We start from the raw sequence: 25696 nt of genomic DNA, 5'->3' as shown, positions 1-25696 counted from the left end.
TGGATCTGACATTCTCTATGTGACAGCCCAGACACCCCAGCAGTAATCCCATATCCCTTCTGACATTAAAATAGAAGTAGAAGAGAAGTCTATTAAAATAGGGAAAGAGCATACCTAAGCTGCTTTTGAGCCTTAGGTGCAAAACCACTATTTCTGTTTCCTCACAAGCTTCAGAAAGAATGCCTGCTTAAAAAGGAAATGAACTCTTCCTTCATATGTTCACATGCATGCGGATGAACACCCTCCCCAAACACACATCACACCTTTTGACCTGTATACAATTTATGCATGTAATATGACTTCTGGTGAGTTCTGAGACTGTGTGCCAAATGCAACAAGAAACTTCCCTGTCTATGGCTGCCATAAATCCAGCATATGGAAGTAAGAACATCCGCTTCCTCCAAAGAAGAGTCTCTTGTATTTAGGGGCAGTGGGGGACTGGGAGCCATCATGTACAAAGCTGATCTGGAGCAGTTGGATAGAGGGAGAAGGGCAGAGACCAGCAAAGGGGATGTTTGGAAGAGGTATGGAATGGCAAGTGTAGGGGAAAAGTGAAGGATGCAGTTGTGTAGGACCAAATCTTGCTTGCCCTACTTATGAATATATTTCTATTTAATTCAGTGCTTTTATGTGGGTGGGAGAGGGAAGCAAGTTTTGACCCATATTTTAAAAAAAAAAATGCTTTAGAAGCAGACAGAATTTGAATTGCTCAGTTGTAATTCCACCTCTGAGTTTGGATGACTTGTCAAAAAGTTCAAATGATACCATTAACCACAGAAAGGTTTTAGTGGTTTGTACTAAATATAATCTAATGCCATAGTGGTTCATAGCTGCATGTTGGTTGCTTTTTTTCTCTCTCTCTCGTGCTCTTCCCTGCCTCTCCTACCCAGCTTCAGTAGATATAACTGTAAAATATTATCCGAAGGGGAAGTAACAGCTTCCCTAGACTGTGGCTGGTGTGTTATGCTGAAGTTAATATAAGGAGCCCCCACAATCTTGGCTGACTTCCATATCAGGTATCTGTAGAAACCTCAGGCGTGAAGTTCATTGTGTGGCATTGTCTGTCTGGTGGAAGGGGCTTATTCTGCAGCTTGCCCCGAGCACAGAGTGAGCGGTGGTGATGGCAGCTGGGGTGGGCAGACCCCTCTGCAGTGCACCGGGAGCAGAAGGTGGGGAATAACCCCACTCCCTGCCCGAGGGGCCCTGCCTGCCAGCAGCTGGCTGTGTCCCCGCTCAGCTGCTGGAGCGGCAAGGGGGGGAACATCCATGATTGGGCAGCAACCCCTGTCATGGTTTCCCTGAGCGCAAGTGCTTTCCAGGTGCAGGGGGTGGGGAGCATGCTGTGGTGCACAGAAAGCTGCTGTGGACCATGGAGGCACTGGGAAGCGGGGTGGGACTTGAAGGACTCTAGCCCTCTCTGAGCCCTGGGGCTGCTGCAAGTAGTCTGTCGCAGGTCTGCCTGCCCCACAATGCCCCCCGCCCCCTGCTGGGAAGGGGCTTGCACTCCCTGACACTATGACAGGGGCTGCTGCCCCCATCAAAGGCCCTGCCCCCTCACCACTGCAGTGGCTGGCTGGGGGTGTTGCCAGACACTGACCAGCAGGACCCCTTAGGCAGGGGGCAGGGACAGGAATTGTTCTCCCTTCCTCCAGAGTCCAGCAGAGGGGGCTTATTCCGCCGCTTGCCCCAAGCAGGGAGCAAGTGGTGGTGGTGATCAGGGTGGGCAGACCTGGCTAAGGTCCCCTGGGGAATGTGGGAGTAGAGGGGGGGGCCCACCGCTGCAGCAGCAAGGGGGGAGCACCAGATTGGGGCCCTGCCAGTGGGACAGGGAGGGGGGAATTAAACCTCTCTGGCCAGTTCCCCAGCACAGACGCATTCTGTTGCACCCCCCACTTGGCTCCTGGCATGAGCACCTGCAGGCATGTGTCCACATTTCCTCAGACCACAAAGAATGTTTGTACTGTTGCAAATCAGTTCAACCTAAGCAAGTTAGACTAATGTCTATTCCTGGCCCATATGCAAAGTGAGAATGATCAAGTAATTAAGGTAGTAACTGGGGATTTGGGTTTAGTTTCTTTTACCACCCCACAGTTTGTGAAAGTTAGTAGGATTTGTTACACTCACATTTCCTATTTATAATGGGAAATATGGGTATTTGGGAAGGATTAATACATTAAAGATTTTCAGGGATGTATTTGATAGCCATGTTGGTCTGAGACAAAAAAGAAATGCAGAACGTTAGAACTCTTGGTTCAGAGATGATACCTTTTATTAGACCAACTAAGAAATCACAATTGAAATTGAAAATCATTTTTTTGCCATTTCTTAGTTGGTGTAATAAAAGGTATCATCTCTGAACCAAGAGTTCTAGAGTTTTGCATTTCTTAAAGATTTTCAGACATTAGATCTTATGATAGTGGGACCCTACAACTACTTTTGATAATAGTATATGCAGCCCTGAAGGTGGCCACCTAGGACAGAGATAAGAGCACAGAAAGAAATGAGTTAGTAGTGTGTCTTTTTTTTAAAAAAAGAAAACAATGTCAGAAAACACTAATTTCTTTGAGGCTTCTCATGTAAATGTTAAAGTATTTTCTGGTTTATGAATTCCTCTGCATTTAGATATAAAATAAATAGATTTTTATCTTCACCTCATGATGATGGGTTTATAAAGTCTGGAATTTCTTTCTTTGTTGTCTTTAATTTACCAAAAGTTTATTATGACTCTGTTTCAGCAATACAATAAAAACAGTAATGTGGATAGAATGGTATGAAAAGTTTCAATAACAATTTATTAAAATTACAATGGTTTTGAAATCTGTTCAGGTTATTTTTGCTCTAAAATAGGCTTTTTTTGTTGTTTAACATGGTTTATTTTTTTTCTCAGGCCCCAATATGGAATTCTAATGTAAACTCAGCTAAGTGCTTCCTGTCCTTGTCTGATTAAAAAAAAGTGCACTTCCATTCATTGTTTCTATGCAACTTCCTATCCTTTCTACAGTAAAGAAGGTTAAAATCCAAGACAATTTATGTGCTATCTCTGGGGAAAAGAAACTGTTTCACAACAAAGGGCATGGCCATAGCTTGGAAGAATGAACTAGTGATACAATAATAATTCCTGATTTGTTCATTTCTTCTTCAGAGTCATGGTTCTAAACACGTCTTGAGGTGGTAATGAACTAAGATAACATGCTACATTTTGTTCCCCATTCAAACCCACTTTCAATGACAGCCATAGGATAATTTTATACGTTGTCCTGTATCTGAAGTCATTTTCAATCTTACTTCATCCATCATTGTAGTATATCCTATTCTGGGTTGGACCATGGCATCTGGTTAACAGAACACAGCAGAACTCTTAAGATTTTGGAAAAAGATTAGTGTTGAATGGGGAGATGTGTGCACAATAACATTACCTAAATCTGAATTTGGCAAGGACATTGCTGGAAACTCTGTTTTTTTGCTGCTGAATCAGTGTAGTATGACTTTTGTTCAGCAACTCATTCTGGATCACAAACAGACTATTTTGTCTTTAGTTCACTGTACTGAAAACAAAAGTTTGGGATTTCGGGGTTATCGGAATGAAAAAACCATACAATTATGTTACTCTGATTATGCAGAGAAAAGATGAACTTCCATCAGTGGAGTGTTTCTAAACATTCAGTTGGGAGGAAAAAAGAGACTGTTATTTAGGCATGGAAAAGTACTGGGGAAAAGTTCCTTGCAAACAGTATGTCACTACAAATCCAAAAGAGAAGAAATTAGAGCTCTGACAGTGCTCTTTGTTGTAAAATAAGTACAGCAAAGATTGTGTAAAAAGTAGTGCTTTGATATAGTGTACAGTACATTGGTTTTGAAAGACTTCTTTGTTTTGCAGGTACAGATGTTTGTTTTCTAGGTTATGCTGCATGCATAGCACCATCACGAAGTTGTGCTCAGCAGATGTTATACTGAACAGTTTTTTCATTCATTGCCTGTTTTTTGTTTAATCAATTTATTAAACACCTAAACAACTCTAGTTGATTATACATAGAATTTCACTTCAATCTCTGCTCCAGCAGAGGAAAATTAGCCAATGTACACAGCATAATGCACGTAGAGCTTATTAAAAGAAACTAATTTAGTTCTGACATCTTAGTCTTTAAAACTATTGTTATGTTTAATTCACTTTGTCATGCATATTCTTTTTCAATGTAAAACTATGTATTTCATTTGGTAGTTATTTTTTCTAAGTTAAAACTGCAGTGTCCCAGGCTCACCATTTTATAATTTAACTTGCTTCAACTGTGCTTCTTGGCAGAGCAAAGACAAAAATATTGGCAGAAACTTTTTTTGAAAAAGTGGAAGGAAACATTTCTAGTTCCAAAAGGCAATTTGCATTTATTCCCCAAGGGAAAATGACAGAAGTATGCAAGCAGCACATGGGGTTAGATTTACTTCTGCTGTGACAGATGCAGTGGGCCATATATTGCTGTCAATAGCAAGAAATGGCAGGAGTAAACGTGTCACAAGATACCATAAAAATTTCTCTCTATGGGGGAGAATCAGTGTGTCTGGATTGTATTTTATGAAGTTATGGTTTTAACTGTGAGTGGTATACAGCATTTGTGGGATACCCAAATTGTTTGAGAATGGGCAGGTGGGAGAAATCAGATAGTTATGCCCTACTTGGTGAAACTTTATAGAACAGTGTAAAAAAAAGAAAGAAAATAGTACCTTCGTTTAACCTTAGCTTGCCTTGTAATAAAGAGGCCTGGGTACTATTTGCAAATGCTCCTGGATAAACCCAATGATAGCACAGAACAAGAATTGTCCTGGGTGGCAATGCTAGGCAAGGAGTACATTCGGTGATGCCTCTGTTTGCGTGGAGGATCACCGAACGACCACAAAGCGGTTGTGGTACGTGGTTTAATATGTTCTTCCATGAGTATGCCCAGAGGAAGGTTATGTGTTATGTGATGGACAAAAGTCTGCAGTGTTGCAAGAATTTGTTGAAGGCAAGTTGACACTTAGCGTCAGTATGGGGATAATGTTGTGCTGCTTTTAATTGCATTTTACATGTTAAACACTGCTAGTTCTAAATCCTGCAGTGTGTGCTGACCACTTTCTGGGAGCGCATTTTCCTTTTCCTTGCTGTAATTTCTCACAGTTTGGCCATTTCTAGTAGATGTGTGTGTGGAGTCTGAGGTTTTGGGAGCCTCTGCCATTCTGGTGGTTTTTTAGAGTTGACTAAACTATTTTGAGTCTATGAACCTTTCCCTGTAATACTAAACCTCTCTCTTTTGCCCCCTGGGGTGACTCAATTTAAAAGAACCACCAGGAAAAACATAATTTTCTTTCTGAAGAGAAAACTGTGTTACATGTTGGCAAGCAACGAACTCAAAAAGTTACGGTGTCTTAAGAGCAGTATACCAGTCCTGAGTAAGATAGTTATGCCATGTTTATTATTTCAGTAGAATGTTTTGGTCTCCTGTGCCACACTCACTCTTCCCCTCTCCCTCTGTTTTTTTTACTGTATACTCATTGGACTTTTCTATCCCATCTGTTCCTTTCTTCCCAATTTCTTCTAATCAGAAATGAAACTCACAACCTTTGAGAGAATCAAATTATCGAACTCAGCCTTCAAATGGATTCATACCAGATAAAAACATCCAGCCTAGGTAAAATCAAACAAATATACCTGTTCCTGTTAGGTGCTCATCTCTACTCACCTTTATTGTTGTGTTAGAATCAGAGGATGTACATTGCCTAACAGTTGCCTCAACTTCTTCACAGCAGTTGTTACATGCATCTTAAAATTTGATTCCTTGCTTTAACAATGGCAAGTTTTGGTGCCATGCCTGCCCTTCCTCTCTGTGCTCCTAAAATGTTTGTTCATTCTCTTTCTGTTTCATTTGAAGTGTAGGGATGTTTTTACCATTGACTTCAGTAAAATAATAACTCTTAGTATCATTCTTGCTGTGACAGTTTTTTCAGTTTTATTATCCAAGTACTTCAGTTCAGTCCTTGCCAGCAGATTTACCATATGAGGTAATGGAAATTGTGCTACTACCATCAACATAAATCTTGAAAGAATTATCACTGTTCTGATAGTAAGTTACATTTGTATTAATACTGAGATCTTGCTAAGATGTGTCATGATAGAATAGTTCTCTTTTTTACTTCTTCACTTTTCAGTGAAGGCCTAGTGGGGAAGGAGGTGGTGTTTATTACTACTTGTTCCACAGTTCTTTAACGCTTTGCCCAAGGTCTCAACACACTAAATACTGGATTTCCAAGAAGAAATCTGGGTAATGGGGATAATGAATGATCTTTACTCTTATCACATCTAGATATCCCTGATCACTGTCACAATGTTTTCCTGTGCCCCCACTCTCTTTGCTTTTTCTTGCCTGCTTACCTATTCAATGAAGTTTCTTTTAATTTTTTTTGTGTATAAGCAAAACAGCGCAAAAGCCATAGATGCTTATGACTAGTCAAGCAGGTTGATTTATCATACAGTAACATATATTCTGCAAGATGCTGGCAGTTGCAGAAAGGTTGGGTTCAAATATCTAAGTGTCCCTCTTAAAATGAACACATGCCTTTGACTCAAGAAACCTAGAAAAAATGTAATGAAGATTCTGGGCACCCTTGCCAGGAAATGCTTTCTTTTTTTGAATATGGCTATAATGAATGGAAGGGGGAAAGTGAAAGGGAAATACATTACTCATTTGGAAAACACCATGGGAGTAAATCAACAGCATGTTTATGCAGATAATAATTAAAAATGTTGCAGTATCATGGGCAATCGTCCTTTACCTCAGTTTTCCTAACTGCCAGTAGAAATAGGTGGTGGAGAAATGTCTTTATCTCACTTCCCTTCTTTCTGCCCTTTTTCTTTTGATGCATCTCATTCCTGCTTTTTCAGTGGTTTGTGACATCCAAGAGACGGTCAGTGTATTTGGGTAGGTCTGGATCCAGATCCTGATGAGAACTGTCTCTCATCATGATGCTGCCTTGGTGATGCCTTGCAACATCATTGTGTCCAGGCTGTCTCACATGGTATTTTTACTTCTAGCCAGGGTTTGAATTACACTCTGATGCTTAGGGGAGGGTTGGGGGCAGCCATATGTCAGAAGTAGCTGGTGCTGCTGCCTGAGCTACTTAGAAAGGCATGGGGCGGGCTTAGGGCTCTCATCTCTTACGGGGGGCTCAACCCCCCTGAGCCTCCCCCACATATTTAGAACCCTGCCTCTAGCCACAATGCTGTTTCCAGGTCTTAATCTCCTAACTTAGTCATGGAGAGTACAATTTCTTGTGCTGAAAAAGGACATCTCACCCCCTTGATATTGTGTTTCACTGAAGGAGCACATCAGTTCTGAGGCTCTTCTACCTACCACACTGATGTCAGTTAACTTTGTCAGTTGCTCTGTGGAGGGAGTTCAGTACTATATATAAGACTTGACCAGAATATGATATATTTTGCATACAACATGCCCCAAAATAAAACATGCATCTTGTTTTTGGAGGGCAGAAAGAGACAAAATTTGGGGGTTTTTTTCCCCCAGAGTCATGGCTTACTGTGTGACATTTGAGTCTTCCTGGAAACACAAAACATTCAGGAAGTGTGCATCCCAGGAGGCAGTCCAGAGGCAGCAAGAACTTTCTGCTGCCAGCTGCCTCCTCCAGATTGTCTCTGGGGACACCACACTTCCTAGATACTCTGTTTCCAGGAGGACTCAGTTACATAAGGCTAGGCCTTAGATCCTTGCAAGGACCGCAGCAAGACAGCTAAGTTCCTTGCTGTAAGTAGAGATTTATATAAGTCCCCGTAAATAAAGTGTTGTTTTCACTTCATAAACCTCATCAAAACACTACCCACTGTTCATTTTCTGCCTTAGGCACAAGCTACAAGCTATTTAGCTAATAGCTATCTTTGAGAAGTTTAACATAAAATTTCTCCATCTGGGCAGCTGCAAGGCATATACAGTAGGGCTGTGCAAAGCTTCGGTTGCTGATTTGACTTGGAGGAGATTTGGCGGCTGAATCTCTGAATCTGAAATGAATTGGGAGACCAATTAAAAGGTCTGAATAAATTTGGAAAAGATTAGGAGATTTGGGCAATTGCTGCTCGCCACCGCAGGAAGCTGGACCTGGGTTCCATGCCAATAAGTAGGGGGTAGAGAAGGGGGGAGTGGACCATGGGGGGACCCCCCACCAAACTCCATCCTCTGCCTGCTCTCCCAGGCCCCTTGAGTGCCCTCTGACCCCTGCCCGCTCTTCCACCCCCAACAATGGCCACCCTGCCTGGCCCCACACCTACCGGCTGCTGTAGCAGCTGTTGGGGCCTCTGGGAGCTCATGGCAGAGCCCCCCCCAATGCAGGGCAGTGGGGATTGCCTCCCCCCCCACATGGCAGGAGCCGGTGATTATGGGGCTTTTCTTTAAAGGGCCGAGGCACTGGGGGCGGGTGGAGCAGCCATTCACGGGGCTGGGAGAGAGGGCGGGGTGTGAGGCCTGTTCAATTCAGAGATTCAGCTGATTCTGTGGTGGCGGAATCTCTGAATTGGGTTTGACCTAATTAATCTGATTCGACTCACTGAATTGAATAACTGTCCCTTGAATCGGCTGAATCCGAAGCGCATACTAGTTGCTTAGCACAGGTCTAAAGTACAGTGTCTCCAGGCTTTCTTATTTTCTAGTGAAGAAAACAACTTCCCTGCTTAAAATGCACCATTTATATTGCTTAAAATGCAGTTTTGGGGGGCCTGATTTTGGAGAAAAAGCTGTATATTGTAGGTGAGAAATATGGTATATATCACAAAAAATCACTTTGAAATAAGAACCTCTTTTCTGTAACTTCATGTTCTTGTTTCCAACCACACTCCATTGCCCTATGATACGTGACTATGGTTTTAGTTATGGTGAACCTCTTTACTTGGGCATAAGCACAGTTCTGATGCCTTTTAATTTTACAAGAAGGATAACTTTTCATTACCCCTACAGCCAAAACTTAAATTCATTTTAACCAAAGTGACCACAAGGTACACAAAGGTGTAGTGGGACAAATGACATCTGGCTTATTCTATGTCTTCTTCAGTTCCATCAATAGGTAATGGCAGAGAGCTTATTTACCACAGGATTATTGATGCAAGAAAGTAGATATTTTTCTCTTTGAAAGACTGGAAGATGCCTCCTGGGTTATTGAGTCCAGTCCTGTGTATATACATCCAGTTTATTCCAGGATTCTCCAGCATCAGTATTTCAAACTCTCACAGACAGCTACCAGGCTACCAAAACCACTAAAGTAGAACTAGAACAACCTATGACATACCATAGGTAAAGAGAAAGAGAAAAGGGCTCTTATTGACTGTCCTTCAATATAAGGATGACAGTCTTCCAATAAATAGGGAAGTCATCAGTGTGTCCATAGATGACTGAGTAAGGCATTGAGATCCTCATATTCAACTGCAGACATTGCAAATAGATCCGTGAGGAAGGAGTAGATTCTGTTGATATTGGGTCAGAGTTCTTTCTTTGTCTTTCTGATATACCCATTTCCATAGTGAGGTTAGGTTTCTCAAAATGATTGGCTTTTCATACATCAGGATGTCAGTGGAGATGATGCATGAGTCCTGCAGATATTGATGTTAATATAGCATTTCTTCATATTGGCCTTCAACATATATTCCTCTTTTGTCTACTTCTGTAGTGGCGAGTTGGAATTATAAGACCTGCTTTGAGATCTGGTTGTTGGGCATTTTCATGACATGTTCTGTCCAGTGGAGCCAGTCCCTATAAGAATGGTTTTGATGTTAGTGGAGTTTGTGAGAGCCAGAACATTGGCATTTGTTTTTATGTCCTTCCTAGTGATATGGAGGATTTTACAAAAACATCTCGTAACATTCCAGAGCTTTCAAATGTTTTCAGTATGTCATCTAAGTTTCACATCCATGCAACAGGGTAGGGATGACAGCCCTAGATGACACCCCTAATAGATGATAAATTTTTAGGGATGACACCCCTAATAGATGATAAATTTGGTTTGGGTCTTGATGTCATGATTATCAAAGACATGATTTTGGAGATATCCAAGACTGCACTGGCAGACTTTATCCAGAGATGCATATTTCATGAAGTTGGCAGCAAGTCCAAGTATTTCATATACTTCACAGATGCAAACGAGTGACCTGGAGCTCGTCAGCTGAATGGCACATGCAACACAATTGCCAACATACTGAAGATCAGTAATGGAGGTGTTTGATTATCTTGGATGTTAAAAAGGTTCTCATCTCTGCAATGCTGGATGCTAGCTCCAGATGTCAGTCTGTCAGCAATGAGATGTGGAATACCTGTGATATAGATGGAAAAGTATGTTGGTGCAATCACGCATCCTTAAAAGAGAGTGGTTTTATTAAGTGTGTTTTAAGGTTGTGTTGCATGAGACTTCAAGAGAGGTCTCCTTACAAGGTTGTCTCCTTGCATCTCTGAGCTCTCTGGTGTCACATCACATTAGGGTCTTCTTTGAAACTAGATCATCTTCCTTTTGTTCTATTTGTCATCCTAATATCAAAATAGCCCCCTCCCCATCATTGTCTTTGTGCAAATCTGTCACTGGGGCACAGTGAAAGCCATGCTTGGACAGTTAACCCCCTTTAGAATAGATTTATCAGTGACTGTATGAGGTGTTATATTTAGGTATTAAGAGTGATGAGATGAATTCCAGTAAGATCCTAAACAGTCTGTGCAACTAGCAGATAATAATTTACATCACTTCAAACTTGACAGTACAGAGATTCCTAGTGTTCCTGAAGTCTGCTATATCCAGGTGTCTTTAAACTTTTGTCTTTATGCAAAATGTCCAGATTTGTAACATTTCCCTTTTATAAAAATCAATTAAAGGAAAGAACAGATTTCTCCTAAGAAGTGTTGTATCCCCTTGCTGCAGGTTACAGGCTCTTACATGGTCTTTTGGGATCGCTGTGGAACAATGCTAACGTGCTCTGGGGCCCACAGCATGAATTTGCACAATCTGTGGGAATTGGTCACACTTTTCAGCTGGCAGCAGTGCAGAAATCTCCGTGGATATATATTAGTCTATATTATTTAAATCAATTCCATCATGGTTATGAGTTGGGCTTGAGTTATAATATTCCACCTTCCCCCACCACTTATTTACTACTTTATTACAGTAGAACATACGTTACTCATTAGTAGCATGGGTGATATGGGAAACCAGAATGCTTAAATTGTCAAATAGGTTCCAGATGCTAGTATCAAACAGGATTGGATTTGTATTAAGCATAGTTTTAAAATATATTTATTGGTAGTAGAAAACTTGTTAAATTCAATTCTCTAACAATTTGCTATCCCAGCACACATTTTGCTATATAAGAATATATTAATCAATTATTGAATAACATTTAACCTGTTTTTTATTTACAAACGTTAGCCAATTAAATATTTTATTATAGTACAAGCCAGGATATGTTAAATATGACAGTTGAAAAAATGAACATACTGTCCAATGGCAAGAAAGTTTAGCACGAACCAAGTAAAGATGCTGTATATAGCCACATGTTTGTGTTTAGTGTATTTTCAATAGGGGTAGGACTACATTCATAGAATCAGAAAAACAGGTCTTGAAAAGACCTCAAGTCATTTCATCCATAAAAAGATAAATGGATTCCAGTATCCTGAAACTATCATATTTAAACTGAAGGTTAAACCTCAGTAAAATGGTAATTTTTTCTCTCTTTGAGGGACAATGTAATGGAAAAGGAGGCAGGGGAAGGTTGAATTCTTTTGTCTTTAGTTAGTCAGAGAATCAGTCAGTTGGGTGGATGAGACTACCAGTTTATCATGTTAATTTGGGTATGGTGTTGGTGTAGTTGAGGTAGGTGAAGTAAGAATGTGAAGGCTGGTGGATAAAGATCTAGACTAGAGTCAATGTGTGGCAAAGCAGCAGGGCAGTAAAGCCAAGGCTGGATGAAGCTGTGGTTTAAAAGTTTTCCAAAAGGAGCAAGGTGTATTAGGATGATAAATTACAAGACTGGTAGTGTCAACAAGAGGTTTTTTTGTTTTTGTTTTTAATTTGGTTTTGCAGACCTATGGACACAGACTCTTCATGGAGTGTACAAGCCCATAGGGGAAAGAAATTAACCACCTAGTCAGAGGGAGGAAATAGGAGGGAAGGAAGACAGTCAGATAGTAGATTAGTCCATGAGGGAGCCAAGAGTAAGAACAGCTAATCTAGGGAAGGGGAAGTGGGAGGCACAGTTGTAGTCCCTTCGTTTGTGAGCTGCTCAGAGCAGGAATTCTTGGATTTAGAAAGTATCTATCATGCCAGTGGCACTTTGCTGAATAAATAATGTTATTGAGCAGAGGGAAGGTGTTCAGATACTAGGGTGGTGACCATGGTATGAACATTAATAGATCGTTACAGGATAATGAGAGGTCTTTTAAAATAGAGGGGGCATGTCCAGACAGGCCCACATGTGCCTTTTGCCACATCTCAAAGCAATTTGAGACGCAGCAAGAGGCGCGCTAGGAACAAAAATACATTCCCTGTGCTGCATATTTGCAGTGCGGGATCAAAACTTGATACCTGGATATCTGGGTATCAAAATAAAACATGGGGGGAGAAGTAGGGCAGGGCACGGTCCCTGACTATGCCTGCCCTGAGGTAACCCAGGAGCCAGTCCCCCAGAGAGATGCTCTGGTTCCTGGCCAGAGTGTCTCTAAGGTGCTCCTGCTGCCCCAGCACATGGGACATGAACCCTTAGCATGCAGGGGAAGCAGAAATGTGGCAAGGATAGGGACCTGGGCTCTGTCATGGGTAAATAGGGACATGGCAAGGGGGGATGAGAAGCGTCAGGGGGTTGTGGGGAGTGTGATGAGTGGTAGGGGAATGTGTGGTCTGTGGGTGGGTTTGTGGAGGGGCTCAAGTGGGGGATGCCACATGCCTGCCCCTGGTGCTGGTGGCACCAGCCAGCGTGGCTGTGGCCCAGCTACAGGTGCAACTGGCAGTGGCGCAGCGCTGTGTGACCCAGGTTCTGTACATGTTGAATGGACCAGGCCTGGCCTGGCCCACTAGCACACGGCTTTGGACAGGACTGGGAAAGCAGTGCGCTAGCGGGCCAGGCTGGGTCCGTTCAGCATGTACAGAGCCCGGGTCACACAGCACCACGTTGCCACCGGCTGTGCCTACAACTGGGCCACAGCCATATTGGCTGCTGCTGCTGGTGCCAAGGGGGACAAATGGGAGAGGCAGGTGTGTGTCAGCTCCCACTTGAGCCCCTCCACAAAGCATGTGGTAGGACCCGACCTGGCCTGGCCCAGTGCAGCCCACTAGTGCGCCTTTGCACAGAACCGGGAAGTGCAGCTGCGGGATGCACAGCTCCTGTGTAAAGATGTGCTAACTGCATGGCCTGGGTCAGGTCATGGTTGGGTCAGGCATGTTTTCCATAAGGATGCATGGTCATGGTGCCGTGCCTACAATGGGCTATGACATATTGCCGCCTAGGCCTCATGGAAAATGTGCCTGACCTGATCTGATCCAACCTGGCCCAGGCAATGCAGCTAGTATGCCTTTGCATAGGAGCTGTGCATCCTGGAGCCCTGTCTTTCTGTCCTGTGCAAAGGCACGCTAGTGGGCCACGCTAGGTCAGGTCCTGCCATGTGGTTTCCTCCTGCACATGCCGTGGGTCTAGTAGTGCTGCTGCCAGAGGCAGGACCCAGCCTGGCATGATACCTGGTCCCTGCAAGTGATGTAGGACCCCAGGTGACAGTGTGAGTAGCCTGGGGCTGCCTCAAGATGCATGGCCCTGTGCTGTGCTGTGCTGAGCTGGTCCTGCAACAAGTGGCCCAAGCAGTGCTGGGTCTGAGGTGACTGGGGCTGTACCACACTGCTAGGGACTCTGGCCACATGTGAGGCTCTGAGCGCTAGGCGCACTGAGTGCCCAGTGGCTGCCGCTGCTGTGTGTGTGGGGAGGGAGCTGTTGGCCCTGTGGGGGAGAGGCAGTCCTTGTGCTGTGTGGGTGTGTGGGGGACTTGTGCCCTGTGGCGGGGCAGGGGACCCACCCCTTCTGGACAGCCCCCTCACAGGTTTCACCCACATCCCCCCTACACCCCACCCCAACCCCTCCTTCAAACCCCACATCCCCCCATCACACAGCCATCATGCCCACCTGCCAGACAGGATGAGACCTGCTGACAGGAGCTGTGGCTGCAGGGGTAGCTGTCCCCACATCCTAGTTAGTGAAGGGGTCATGGGGAGCTATAATTGTTCTATGATAAGAAAACCAAAAGCAAACATCATAACATTTAGCTATTGATATTTTCCTGTGTTTTCTTTGATTCTTAAATAGATGCAGTTGGAAAAGAGGCTGTGTAACAGACCCTGAATCTACCCTGGTCATTGGCCTGTTCTTCCCATTGCCCAAGTGTCTTGCATATAATTTGGAAGTATTTATTATACTGACTATATAATAATCCCTTTTGCCTCCACACTGATGCAGAGCTGGTTTGGCTAAATGGGGGGAAAAGCTTCTAGTTCTGTGTTTTGTGCAGCATCTAGCAGTGAGATTCTGGTATGCAAATAATAGGAACACAGATGCAAATTTTTACTGCCTTCTCTGTTTGTGTTCAGGGCTATTGTCAAAATGCTCTTGTTGAGTGTGTGCTGTTTGTTCCTCTTTTGTGTTGTAATTCATGCCTGGAGGAGTTTCTTTAACAAGTTTTCTGGGAGCTGGCAGGATGTGTAGTATGTCTAAGTGGGTTTCAAGAACCAGCCCCTTTTCACAGGACAGCCTGCATGACCTAAGGCACTGCAGGAGTCTCCTTGTTCTCAACAGCTTTGCTCATTTTGGATAAAGACTGTTTTACAACACGCTAACTTGCAAATGGCTAGTTGGTAGCTGTATCTTCAATGAGCTTTCTTTCTACTAAGCAAAGTATAGGTCAGTGCAAATAATGAATTAAAAAGTAATGCTTGCTGATTACATCTTGGGCCCAGTGTTTTTTAGTGACTAACTGGATGTGTTCCAGATTTTAGAAGAAGACCTCTAACATATTTCTGATGAACTTTGTGCTTGCTTTGTTTTAAAATGTCCTCAGTGGAAGCAGTTTCTTCTAATCACAAATCTGTGCTAAGCTGAGAAGTCATAATTCAAGCTTATATCCTCTTTTTCATTATTATCTCCCACACCCTGCTAGTCAGTGCCTGGGGCTAGTGCCCCATTTGTCCTCCATAAGTTATGCTACTGATTGTTGTGGTATCTTGGTATATCACTTCAGAGCATCTTGCATACTGCATAGGTGTATGGCACTATATCATGCTGTGGTGATTATTTGAAAGGGCGTACACTATGTTGTGGGCCAGCTAACTCTTATCAGTTTAGATAATTGTGGTCAACCTCAAAATCGACCCAGCAATTCAGACTTGGACTCATTTTACCACATGGTAAATGTCTCTGCATTGTGGCAGTGCACCCTAGCTATGTTCATATATTGCACTGACATATTGCATCGTGATTTTTTTCAGGTTTTGTAATAACGACAGTTGACATTGACAAATAACCTACATAAAAGACAAGACAATTCTCCTCCCTCTACCCTCTCTCTCCCCTTTCTCTCTACTTTTCTTTTCTTTCTCATTTAATTTCCTTCTTTAGGAAGAGACTGCCTTCCACTAATTTTGGAAAGGAAAAGTAAAACCTATTTCAAATGAAGATAATTAGAGAGTGAGACGAATGAAAGATACAGTGCATAAAAGTATTAAAAAATAAGTAAAGGAAGTTAAACAATTGATTTATGATGATGAAATTTTTTCTATCAGGTGATGCAGATAGTGAAATTGAAACTTCTGTTAGTGTTCCAATGAGTTATATAATCAAAAAGATCATTAATGTTTAGAAGGTGTGTAATTTACCCAGTAGCTCCTTTTCTCTGAATGGTGCAAATTTGTGACTTCATTTGCAGGTCCTGTGCCAAGGAATGAATGTACCCTATCACCTGTTAATAGTTCCCACCCGGTTCACGCCCTGCTGGAAAGCTTTACTGTCTTATCTGGCTGTGCAAGCAGAGGCACAACAGGTCTGCCCCAGGAGGTGCATATCCTCAATCTCCGAAACCCTGAGGAAGATCTTGGCTATCATGAAAGAGAGGTAAAAAGGAGATTGTTCACTTTTTGAATAAGGTGTTAATTATAAAAATGGCTGTAAATGTTCTTTTTTAATAATAATTTGCTGAAAAAGAGTTTTCAAAATAACAGACAGAAATGCTACAGGTAATGTCATGGAATTTGCATTGTTGCTTTGCACCTATGCTTTGCTTGTTGAAGAAATAGAATCTCTTTAGGAGTTCAGAGTACTCATTCCATTCATCACCTTTTACCACCACATACTTTAATTAATAAAAAACCCCCCAGAGTGGTGAATAAGAAACAGATTTTGTTCTGGAAGAGGAGTTCACAGAACCAGCTGTCTTCAAAGCCAGATCATTTAGCTAAATGTGTTGTAAATTATCATGAATACTTTGGGATCTTTGCCAAAGTGGCTGTAAACAAATATTTACGTTCAAATTCTTTTGCCCTATAATACATCTTTAATTCTTAACTGATGGGGGCTGTAGTTCAGAGCGCAAGTGTTGCTGACTACAGTAGTTCTTAAGCACAGTGGAATTACTTATTTATGTAGGCTTCATTCAGAGGGATTGGGGAGAAATTTAATTCTAGCTGCTATGAAGGCAGCAGCATCGGAAGAAAATTCTTAATGTTAACTGTGCAATACTGCTGTTTACTCTGAAAACAGATCAAAGTGGAGTGCTGAAATGAAAGGAAAATATTTCATGTCATGACAGCTCAGGTTCTTAGCTCTTGTACTTACAATATTATGCAAAAAAAACCCAACCTACTCAGTATTGCAGTTATATAATATGCAGAATTTGTAGCATTAGAAAAAAAACCTAAGCCTAGGGTTTTAAATAAGTGTTTTAAAACAGTGGTTCCCAACCCTTTTTATACCGCGGCCTGGTGAGAATGGGATGGGGCATGCGGAGCTGGCTGCCTCCCTCTTGGGGCTGCTCCGCCATGCAGCTTTAATCCTGGAAGCTCAGCTTTAACCCTGGAAGCCGCTTGTCTTGATGGACGTGTAGTTGGGACTGTTTAGTAGTCAGTATATTGTATATACCGCCTAAAACTTCAACTGTTGTGAACTTAAACATTTATAGTCCTGATTATAATGAAAAAGGTTATTCATTCTCTTTTTCAGAATTCAGCCTCACTGCCTGCCCTCAGCCAGAATGCCAGACCCACTTTTGACTAGTCACTACCTCAGTGAATACATAAATTTGTACGAGCCCTATCAGGGTTGGACAAGAAAAGTAGAGACTTTTCTTGTATTTCAATCACAGAATTTGGGAAACATTTGGCTAGCACTCTGAGTGCAGTATAAATGCTTAGGAAGATACAGGTACACTAGTCAATTGCCCATCAGGAATGGGTGGGGATGGAATGCCGCCATCCTCCCCGCCATGCTGCTGTCACCTCCCAGGAGTGGGGGAGGGGGAGAAGCTTGCCCCTCCATCCCCTATGGCCAGCATCCCATGCTGCCATCACCTGCAGGGAGCGGGGTGGGGGGGAGGTGGGAGGGCGAAGCCAACAGCATTGGGTTTGGCCCCCTGCTCTGTCCCTGCTGTCATGGTGGTGCACTACTACCGGCACCTGTCCAGAACACTCTTGGGAAATTCTGATTGTTTGTTTCGGTAACCAATCAGAGTGCTCCAAAAGCGTTACGGACAGAGAGACAGACAGACGTAGCCCTTTATTATGTTAGAATTGTATTTTCTGGGCATGAAACCCATGTTATAATTTGAAACTAAGTCTGCTTTTCCAAGATCCTGATTTCTGCAGTTGTTGTGGACTTCACTGGAAGTCTCCTGTGTGAAAGGCCACAGAATGTTCTTGTAATCTAGACAAAATCGTGGAAGATGGGTGCAGAACTGGGCCTCCTGCTCTCTCATAATCTGTACAAAATTACACAAGATAAATTAACTCTGGAGCAAAATAGCCTGCAGCAGAAAGAAGCTGTGTGTGTGCCACCACACATACTTAAGTTAGCAAAATAGTTTGTCCAAATCCTACCTTGTTCTTCAGAATACTATGACATAACACAAATGTTCTGTGGCAAACACTGTTTTTCATCTGTAATATATAGCCCATAACTTCCTTCTCAACCGCCTAATATCTCTCTAAACCCTCGTAAAGTTATAGTCTTCTCATGCCTCTTGCCATGTCATACATGCATGACATAAAGCACAGTTTTGGAATCTGGGATCAGATCCAAATAGTGCTCTTACAGCTTGCTAGTGCAGGGAGTGCCAGGTTCCCCCTGTGCTGGCAAATTGAAAGCCAGGTGCCTGCATGTGGGGCTAACAATCAACTGATTGCCAATCCTGCCACAATGCCAAGTCCTGTTTGCGGCCCAGGGCTCTCCAGGGACTAGGGCTGACAGTCAGCTGACTGTCGAGACCCTGTGCTGGACAGCTATAGCTGAGCTGCTTGGTGCAGGGTAGCAGAGGCTTCCTTGCTGTGAGGGAGCAGAGACTTTCTCTGCTAGGGACTTTAAACCCTGGGTTGGGGTTCTGCTTCCCCACACAGGGCACTCTGGCCAGAGCTGTCTGGTGCAAGGTCTTAAGTCTGAGCAGTGGGAAGCCCTTGGGCTTCCCTCATTCCCCCAGCCATGCCAACAATCAGCTGATTGTTAGTCTCAGTCCCAGAATTGCACTGGAGACTTCTACTGATTGTCAGTCTCAACCCTGAGTCTGTACAAGGGCCATTTGATTCTAATGTCATCCTGGAGCCAGGAGAGATGTTGACTAAATCCAGCCATGCAGCCAACATCAAGCTGCATGAACACGTGGCAGGGTCTATGCCAAGTTAAAGCATGATGGAAACCAGTGCAAAATTATTACGCACATTTCATGGAATAACTTTGCAGCTGGTTTCATGTTTTGTTGCAGCATTAATTGCCTGAACATGTGACCAGATTATTATTTAAGGCTTAATTAATAGGTTAATTCCATCTCAAGTATAAAATCTGTCAGGGGCCTTGGGAGATGACTACTCTGAAATGAACAGGAAGCTGGAGAAATGCTAGCTGGCAGCAGCAAAGACCAGAAGAGTGTATACAATTCAAAGATCAGATTTTACTTATTGGATAAGAGTCTGAAAACAAAGCAGAGCAAATGTTATCTCTTCTATCATTGTAAAAATCAGGTCTAATAGGCCTTTTGACTTAGAAGTGGAATGCAACCATCACTTTGTGTTAAGTTAAATTGCTTCACCATCTAGGGCATTTCCTGATGCCTGCAAATGCTGATAGCAGAGACTGAGATTTGTATGTTTACTATAAAATACTTCCTCAGGTTTCTGGAATAGAAAAGTCTTTTTCTTTGTAAATGTATTGATGATTAGCTGCAGTGTTTAAGATGCATTTCAAACAGATCTTCTCTGCATTTGGTGATCTGTTGAAGTTCTGATGATATGGAATATAAGACTTTATTCTTCAAACTAGAGTTGTGTTGATGGGGGTTTTTTTGTTTTCTGATCTTTTTTTATTATTATTTTTATTTTTTTTTAATTTGTCTTACAACGGGTGTTCCTAGGTTTCACATTCCTTACTTGCTGAGAAGAGTGTAAACTTCCTGCAGTAAATTCCTCATACAGCTCATGCATTAAACATGCTAGTACAGTTATCAAGGTTCTCATAAATATACAACATATATACATGAATATAACTTAATTTGACACATGCTTAGAGTAAGTAGAAAACAAGCTCCCTCAGACTTAAACATTCAGGGGAGTCTGTTCTTTCCATGACACATACATAAAACTTCTGCTAAGATTAACAGGAATTATTAGTGCATTGCAAACCGAAAATAATAGCTGGACTGGAAACATGGTATTTTAGATGTATGCTACAGCTTACCATAATGCTAAGCTGCCAATCACTTGTGTTAAGGTTAAAATTGCTAAATAAAAAGGTCATGTTCTGACATGTTACATCATGGCTGCTGTCTTCAAGGAGTTTATTTACTTTCCTGCATTTTTCCCCTACCCTAGTTTTTTTTTTTTTAACGGTGGGTGACATCTCATTTGTTGAAAATATCAAGGTGTTCTCTTTAAAAAATCTTGATAATGAACTCTAATCTTTCACAGACATTTTTCAGATGTGCCTTATATCCTGTGCCCTCCTAATTTACCAGCCTTTTTCACAGGGGGTGCATGTAATAAACTTAATAGCTATGGCTGATTGTTTGATCAATATTCATCAGAAGGTGAGGGAGTTGAGTAGATAGGAGAAGGGGGTCTGAACTGTTCTGTGAACCAGAACCTACCTCTTCACATTCAAAATCTTACATTTCATGATACCTTTCTCTTTAGCTTTGGGTTGCTTCTCTGCTTAAGTTTTAGTACCTGTATAAAGAAGATCATGCTTGCTTTTTGAGAGCTGTTGAAAATTACTTAATATGTGTAGTTTCACAGTGTATAGGTAAAATTAAAATGATTTAAAGATGAAAAACACATCTTACCAAACTGTATCTTAATGGAAGATTCTTTTAGCATAATTGTCAATTATACTTCTTTCCGCTGTTGCAGTCACACAGCTAATGATTGGAATGGCTAAAGGAAAAGAAATGTAAAATTAATCTCATGTGTATACTTAAAATTGAATGCATGCGAGTAGATGAAATCAAAACCCCTGGCAATGCATTCACTATTGTTTTCAGATACATCCTCATCCTCAGTAACTTGAAGATGCTGTGCCTGATATAGATGCCTAATGTGTGGTTTTTTTTTGTTGTTGTTGTTTTTTTTTTTTTAAATGAAGGCAGGACAATTAAGGGCTCAGTTCTGCTCTTGGTTGCATTTGTATGAATCTCTGTGTTTGTGTGTTTTTGAAGTACTGTATTTACTCAGTTGCAAGATGAGGGTTTTCCCCCATTTAACATGGCTGGGGGAAGCCCCTCTTGGAATTGAATGCAAGGTGGTGAAGGTGCTCTGGCTCCAGCTCTAACTGCACCTCTGGGTCAGTGCCAGAGCCACAGCTGCTTCCTGTTCTGCACCACCTGATTCCTGCCTCTCATCACCCATAGCCTTGGGCATCTACCTCCCTGTCCCTGCCCACTCCCCTTCCACATCTTCTGTGCACCCCACACTCTTCCCCACTCCCCCTTATCTTCGCTCCAGTGCTGGCCAGTTCTGTCCGCTTTGTATCAGCCCAGTCCTATAGCAGCTGTGCCAGCTCCACACTGGTGCTGGGCTGGGGTCATGCTCTATACCCGAGGCTGCTGGAGCCTGCTAGTGCATGGGTACGCAGGGCGAGGGGCAGAAGCTGCAAGGAGGAGAGAGACAAAGCGGGGTGGTGGGGGCCTGAGGCTGGGGCAGGGGTGGGGGTAAAGGCAGGCACAAGGGGATGCAAGTGGGTGAGAGGGGACAGGAAGCAGGCAGAAGCTGCCTTCCCTCTCTGTATTCCTTGTTCCCCACTGCTCTGACCATCACCTATCCTCTTACTGCCTCCCCCAGTGTCTGCCCTACCACATGCCCCCCACTACTGCTTTCCTTACAGCACTAGAGGATGAATTTAAAATTACTCTCCAATAATTTGATTTTACATGTGGAATATTATAACAAAAATTTATAAAGTTTTCATGTATAGAAACTAACTTTGGGATGTCATCTCAAAGTCAGTGCTATCTTGGATTCAGGTAAATAAAGTATTATCTCACAAAAATAACTATACAACACAGAGCAGAATTTAACAGACCCTTAAAATAAGATACCTCCTTGAGGGGTTAATTTGACCTTAAAAGTGACCTAACTAGGCTGTAGTCACTTAGCAGTGGAGAGTATCAGCCAAGCTGAACAGGTCTTAATCACACTCATAAAACAGTCATAAAATAATGGAAGAAATTATTTCAGCCAAAATATATCCAGAAAAAAATAATCAAATTTCTAGATGTAGTAAAAGTGAACTTGGGAAAGATACTGCTAAGTCTGAGTACCCAACTGATAAACTATTTCCACTGCAAGACCTTAACAACATATCCTGAACTAATATTTATCACACTGTGCTATTGTCTGTAGAATTACATGTTGACGGGAGCTGATTATTATTCTTTCTTTAGCAAAGTAATTCTGTTTTTAGCACTAGAGAATTTTTGAAAATGATGCTGGAAAGAAATCCTGGGTCATATCCGCTATTCTTCTGGGCGCAGACTGGATTTTCCTCTTCGTCAGTCTCATGTGTTTACTTCAGCAATCACAAAAACACCTTTAGGAATAAGTGTAGAGCCTTCAGATTGCATATATGCACACTGGGAGTTTCTATACACTTTACAGGTACAAAAGCTAAAGTAGCCTGAGAACTGGGTTAACCTGAGCTTTTAGATTATTGAATATGCTTGTAGAAATGTATAGAACAGGCATGTATAAACTTGGATGTTGTTTTGTGTGAACATAAACGGAAGCTGAGGAAAGCCTTTTGAAAATTTACCTGTTGATGTTGGTGGTCTGATGCCTTTCCTTTGTAAATTATCTTCTTGCCTAATCAGCATCTCTGTTAATCTGTGATCTTCCAGAAATGTACACATACGTACATTGTACATACTTCCATTGGCTTCAGTGGTACTATCCACAGTATGCAAGTATGTGTAGGATTAGGTCTTAAAAAGATTTAGGAATGCTTTGAATTTTACATGTTTCTGTTATATTTTCATGCGATTTCCCTTGCTTTGCTGCTCTTCTTCTATATCACAGGATCTTCAAGTGTTCAGACAGGTATCATACTCCTCTTTTCATCATTCCTCAAGGCTGTACTTATTACATTTCTTTAATGTCCCTGAATAAGATCTTAAATTCTCTTGTGATCCTTGATCTTATCTGGGTTCCCCTCTAGTTTTTTTTATTGTTTTTTATTTTTATTTACTTTTAGAACAATCTCCCTTGTATCACAGAATGTACATATACCCAGGCTTGCCAAGGCTAAATTGAGGAAAGTAATTCCTTCTATATCCAGACATCATGTTCTGGAACAATTATAGCCTTCAGATAGAGCATTGGTATGAGGTGGGGTGGATGGGAGAGGGGACGGGATGGGAGGGGAGGGGTTTATTCTGATTGCAGGGAAAACATTTTGACCTGGGCATAAGGGCTGTCATTCTTCTCCAGGGTTACTTTGCATAACATGCTGGGAGGAAAATAATCAGGGTTTGATAATCAAGACCTTGAGTTATCTGGGTTACTCTATTGCAACAGCTTTTTATTTTATTTTATTTTATTTTATTGGTTACATTATTGCAGTATGAGTTTGTCCACTCACTATTCGGTGTCTCAGGGTGCCTGACTAGTATGCACCAGAGCCAAATCTGCTGGAGTGTTCTAATTAGAACTCCAGTGTGCTGCAATGTCTCATGTATTCAGTGTCTCACATTTCAAAGTGGTGATGGGGGCACTTTAACTAAAGCTCATTTGACAAGCTTTATTTTAAGCCCCCCCCCCCGCAGCCAATATGAAGTGTGGGATGCTGAGTACGTGAGACGCTGTGGCGTTTTAATTAGAGCAAATCTTGGGAGCTGCCCTAATTAAAATGCCTCCCCCCAATCCCAGAGCTTGTAGATAGGTACCCTCAGTTCCCATCCTTTGTATTATTGCATCTAATTGTCATTCTTCTCTTGTGCTTCTCAGCAGTTTTTCCTCACTAAATCTTGATACTGTATTTACTCAAATCCAAGATGACTCTGAATTTAAGAATACCCCCCAATCATTTTCTTCTCGTGTTTTTGTCATAAACTAGGTTAGGGGTGGCCAACCTGCCGCTCTGGAGCCACATGCAGCTCTTTAGAAGTTAATATGCGTCTCCTTGAATCTTTGCACAAGCACACAGTGACCAGCTTTTAAATGGCTTCTAAATAGAAGATAGTCACCATGTACAAAGATTCAGGGAGATGAATATTAACTTCTGAAGCGCTGCATGTGGCTCCAGAGCTGCAGGTTAGTCAACCCTAAACTAGATGCTTTCCCAGAACTGTGCACACGTGATGGCTTTTTCCATTGCTGCAGTGAGATCCTCCTTCATGCTGGTCTCACCAAGGAGTCAGCAGACAAGCAGGTGCCTCCAGTGTGCACTTTACCACACTTGTATGTATTTGTGTCACTAGAGTAGACCCAGTTGATCATGTTTGTTTTTTATCTTCCAGTTTGTGTGTGGAGATGATTCAGGCATTGCCATTTTGGCCAGTCTAGATCAGCCCCTCTGGGAAGGTCCTCTTGAGGTTCTAGGTCCATTTCAGAGAACCTGATTGCACGTAATCTTTCCTTCCATAACTTCAGTCATGCCTTGTCACCTGTTGTATCCAAGGGTGCAACACTGGTCAGAAAACTCTTTTGCACTTTAGGCCATTTAGTTACATCTGTGTGACCACAGAGCAGATGCTTGGGGTCTTCCATCTGCCTTGATCTTTCTTGTTGGCTCACTACCATTCTTCTAATATCAGGTGGTACAATGCAAGCCAGTAAATACAAGCTATCTTTTAGTCTTGGCTTTAGATATCCTGTTGTTTCATGACAGCTGTTGTTTAGAACTGGGTTTAGTTTTTGGACATGAACTGATCATTGCACACTGGACATCCATGCTGTGCAGTGGAGTAACACAAACTAATAGCAGTGCTTCATAATATAGCTGGTTTTGGTCCTCACTTTGAGGTGACCAATTTTTGAAGTATGTTGTTGTGGACATTGACTTTCCCTTTTGTCTTTTCTACATGTACTTTGAAGGTAAGTGTTCAGTCTAGTGTAATCCCCAAGCACGCAGGGTTTGGGTGATTAGTCAGTGGGGGTTCCATCCCAGGTGATGTTTAATTTCCACTTGGCTTCTCTATGGTGTAGGTGAAAAGCTGTGACCTGTCTTGGCTGGGTTGGTGTAAAGCTGGTTCTTACTGTAGGAATCTGAGAGGTTGCTCAGTGTATATATTAGTTTGTTTGCAACAAAAGCAAAGTCCTTCTCTTGTGACACAATGCATAAATCAACAGTGTATATGAAGCTCCCCATATTACTCTGTATGGGTTAATCATTGGTCACTGTTAAAAAGGATCGGTGCTAGCATACTTCCCTGTGGAAAGCCATTTTATTGTCATCTCCAGCGACTCTGTTTCATGAGCAGTTCTAGTTAAAAATGTCTATTTTCCAAAAGAGATTGGATGAGCTGGACTAGGTGGTAATCGTGTGTCGTATCATAGACTTTGGCAAGCAGGTTTCAATGGTTCACTGTGTCATATGCTGCTGATAGGTCTACAAACACAGCACCTGTTATCAACCCTTTCTTGAATCCATCTTCTGTATTCTAGGTGATGTTTACTATTTGGCTAGTACAGGAATTGTTCTGGTATTAGATGTTGTTCAATATGAGGTGAAAGGCAATTGAGATGAAGTGTTCGTAAAGCTGATAAAAATGGGACAGGAGTGACACTGCTCTAAAAGTTCTCTGAACCAGAGGCATCCTTCCCTGGCTTTAATAGTGCTATTACACAGGCTTGCTACCATAGCTTAGGTCAAGGGTGGTCAAAATGAAGCCTCGGGGCCGGATGCGGCCCGCCAGGCCATACTATCTGGCCCACAGGGCCCCTAAAACATTTAGAAAATGAATATTTATCTGCC

General features: G+C 42.3%; 1 protein-coding gene across 5 annotated transcripts in view; it reads left to right on the top strand.

Annotated features, from left to right (window-relative positions):
• Positions 1-25696, top strand: part of TGFBR3 (transforming growth factor beta receptor 3) — a 198949-nt gene that overhangs the window by 64187 nt on the left and 109066 nt on the right. For all 5 annotated transcript variants that reach the window (XM_090046671.1, XM_090046672.1, XM_090046669.1 and 2 more), the window contains one exon: positions 15963-16147. In XM_090046671.1, the coding sequence (XP_089902797.1) occupies positions 15963-16147 (185 nt within the window). The remainder of the gene's footprint in view (positions 1-15962; positions 16148-25696) is intronic.

Source organism: Crocodylus siamensis, chromosome 5 (genome assembly GCF_052110815.1).
Source record: "Crocodylus siamensis isolate JL-2025a chromosome 5, ASM5211081v1, whole genome shotgun sequence".
Taxonomy (NCBI): domain Eukaryota; kingdom Metazoa; phylum Chordata; order Crocodylia; family Crocodylidae; genus Crocodylus; species Crocodylus siamensis.
The sequence above is the reverse complement of the archived record's forward strand: the minus strand, read 5'-3'. Positions and strand labels throughout refer to the sequence as shown.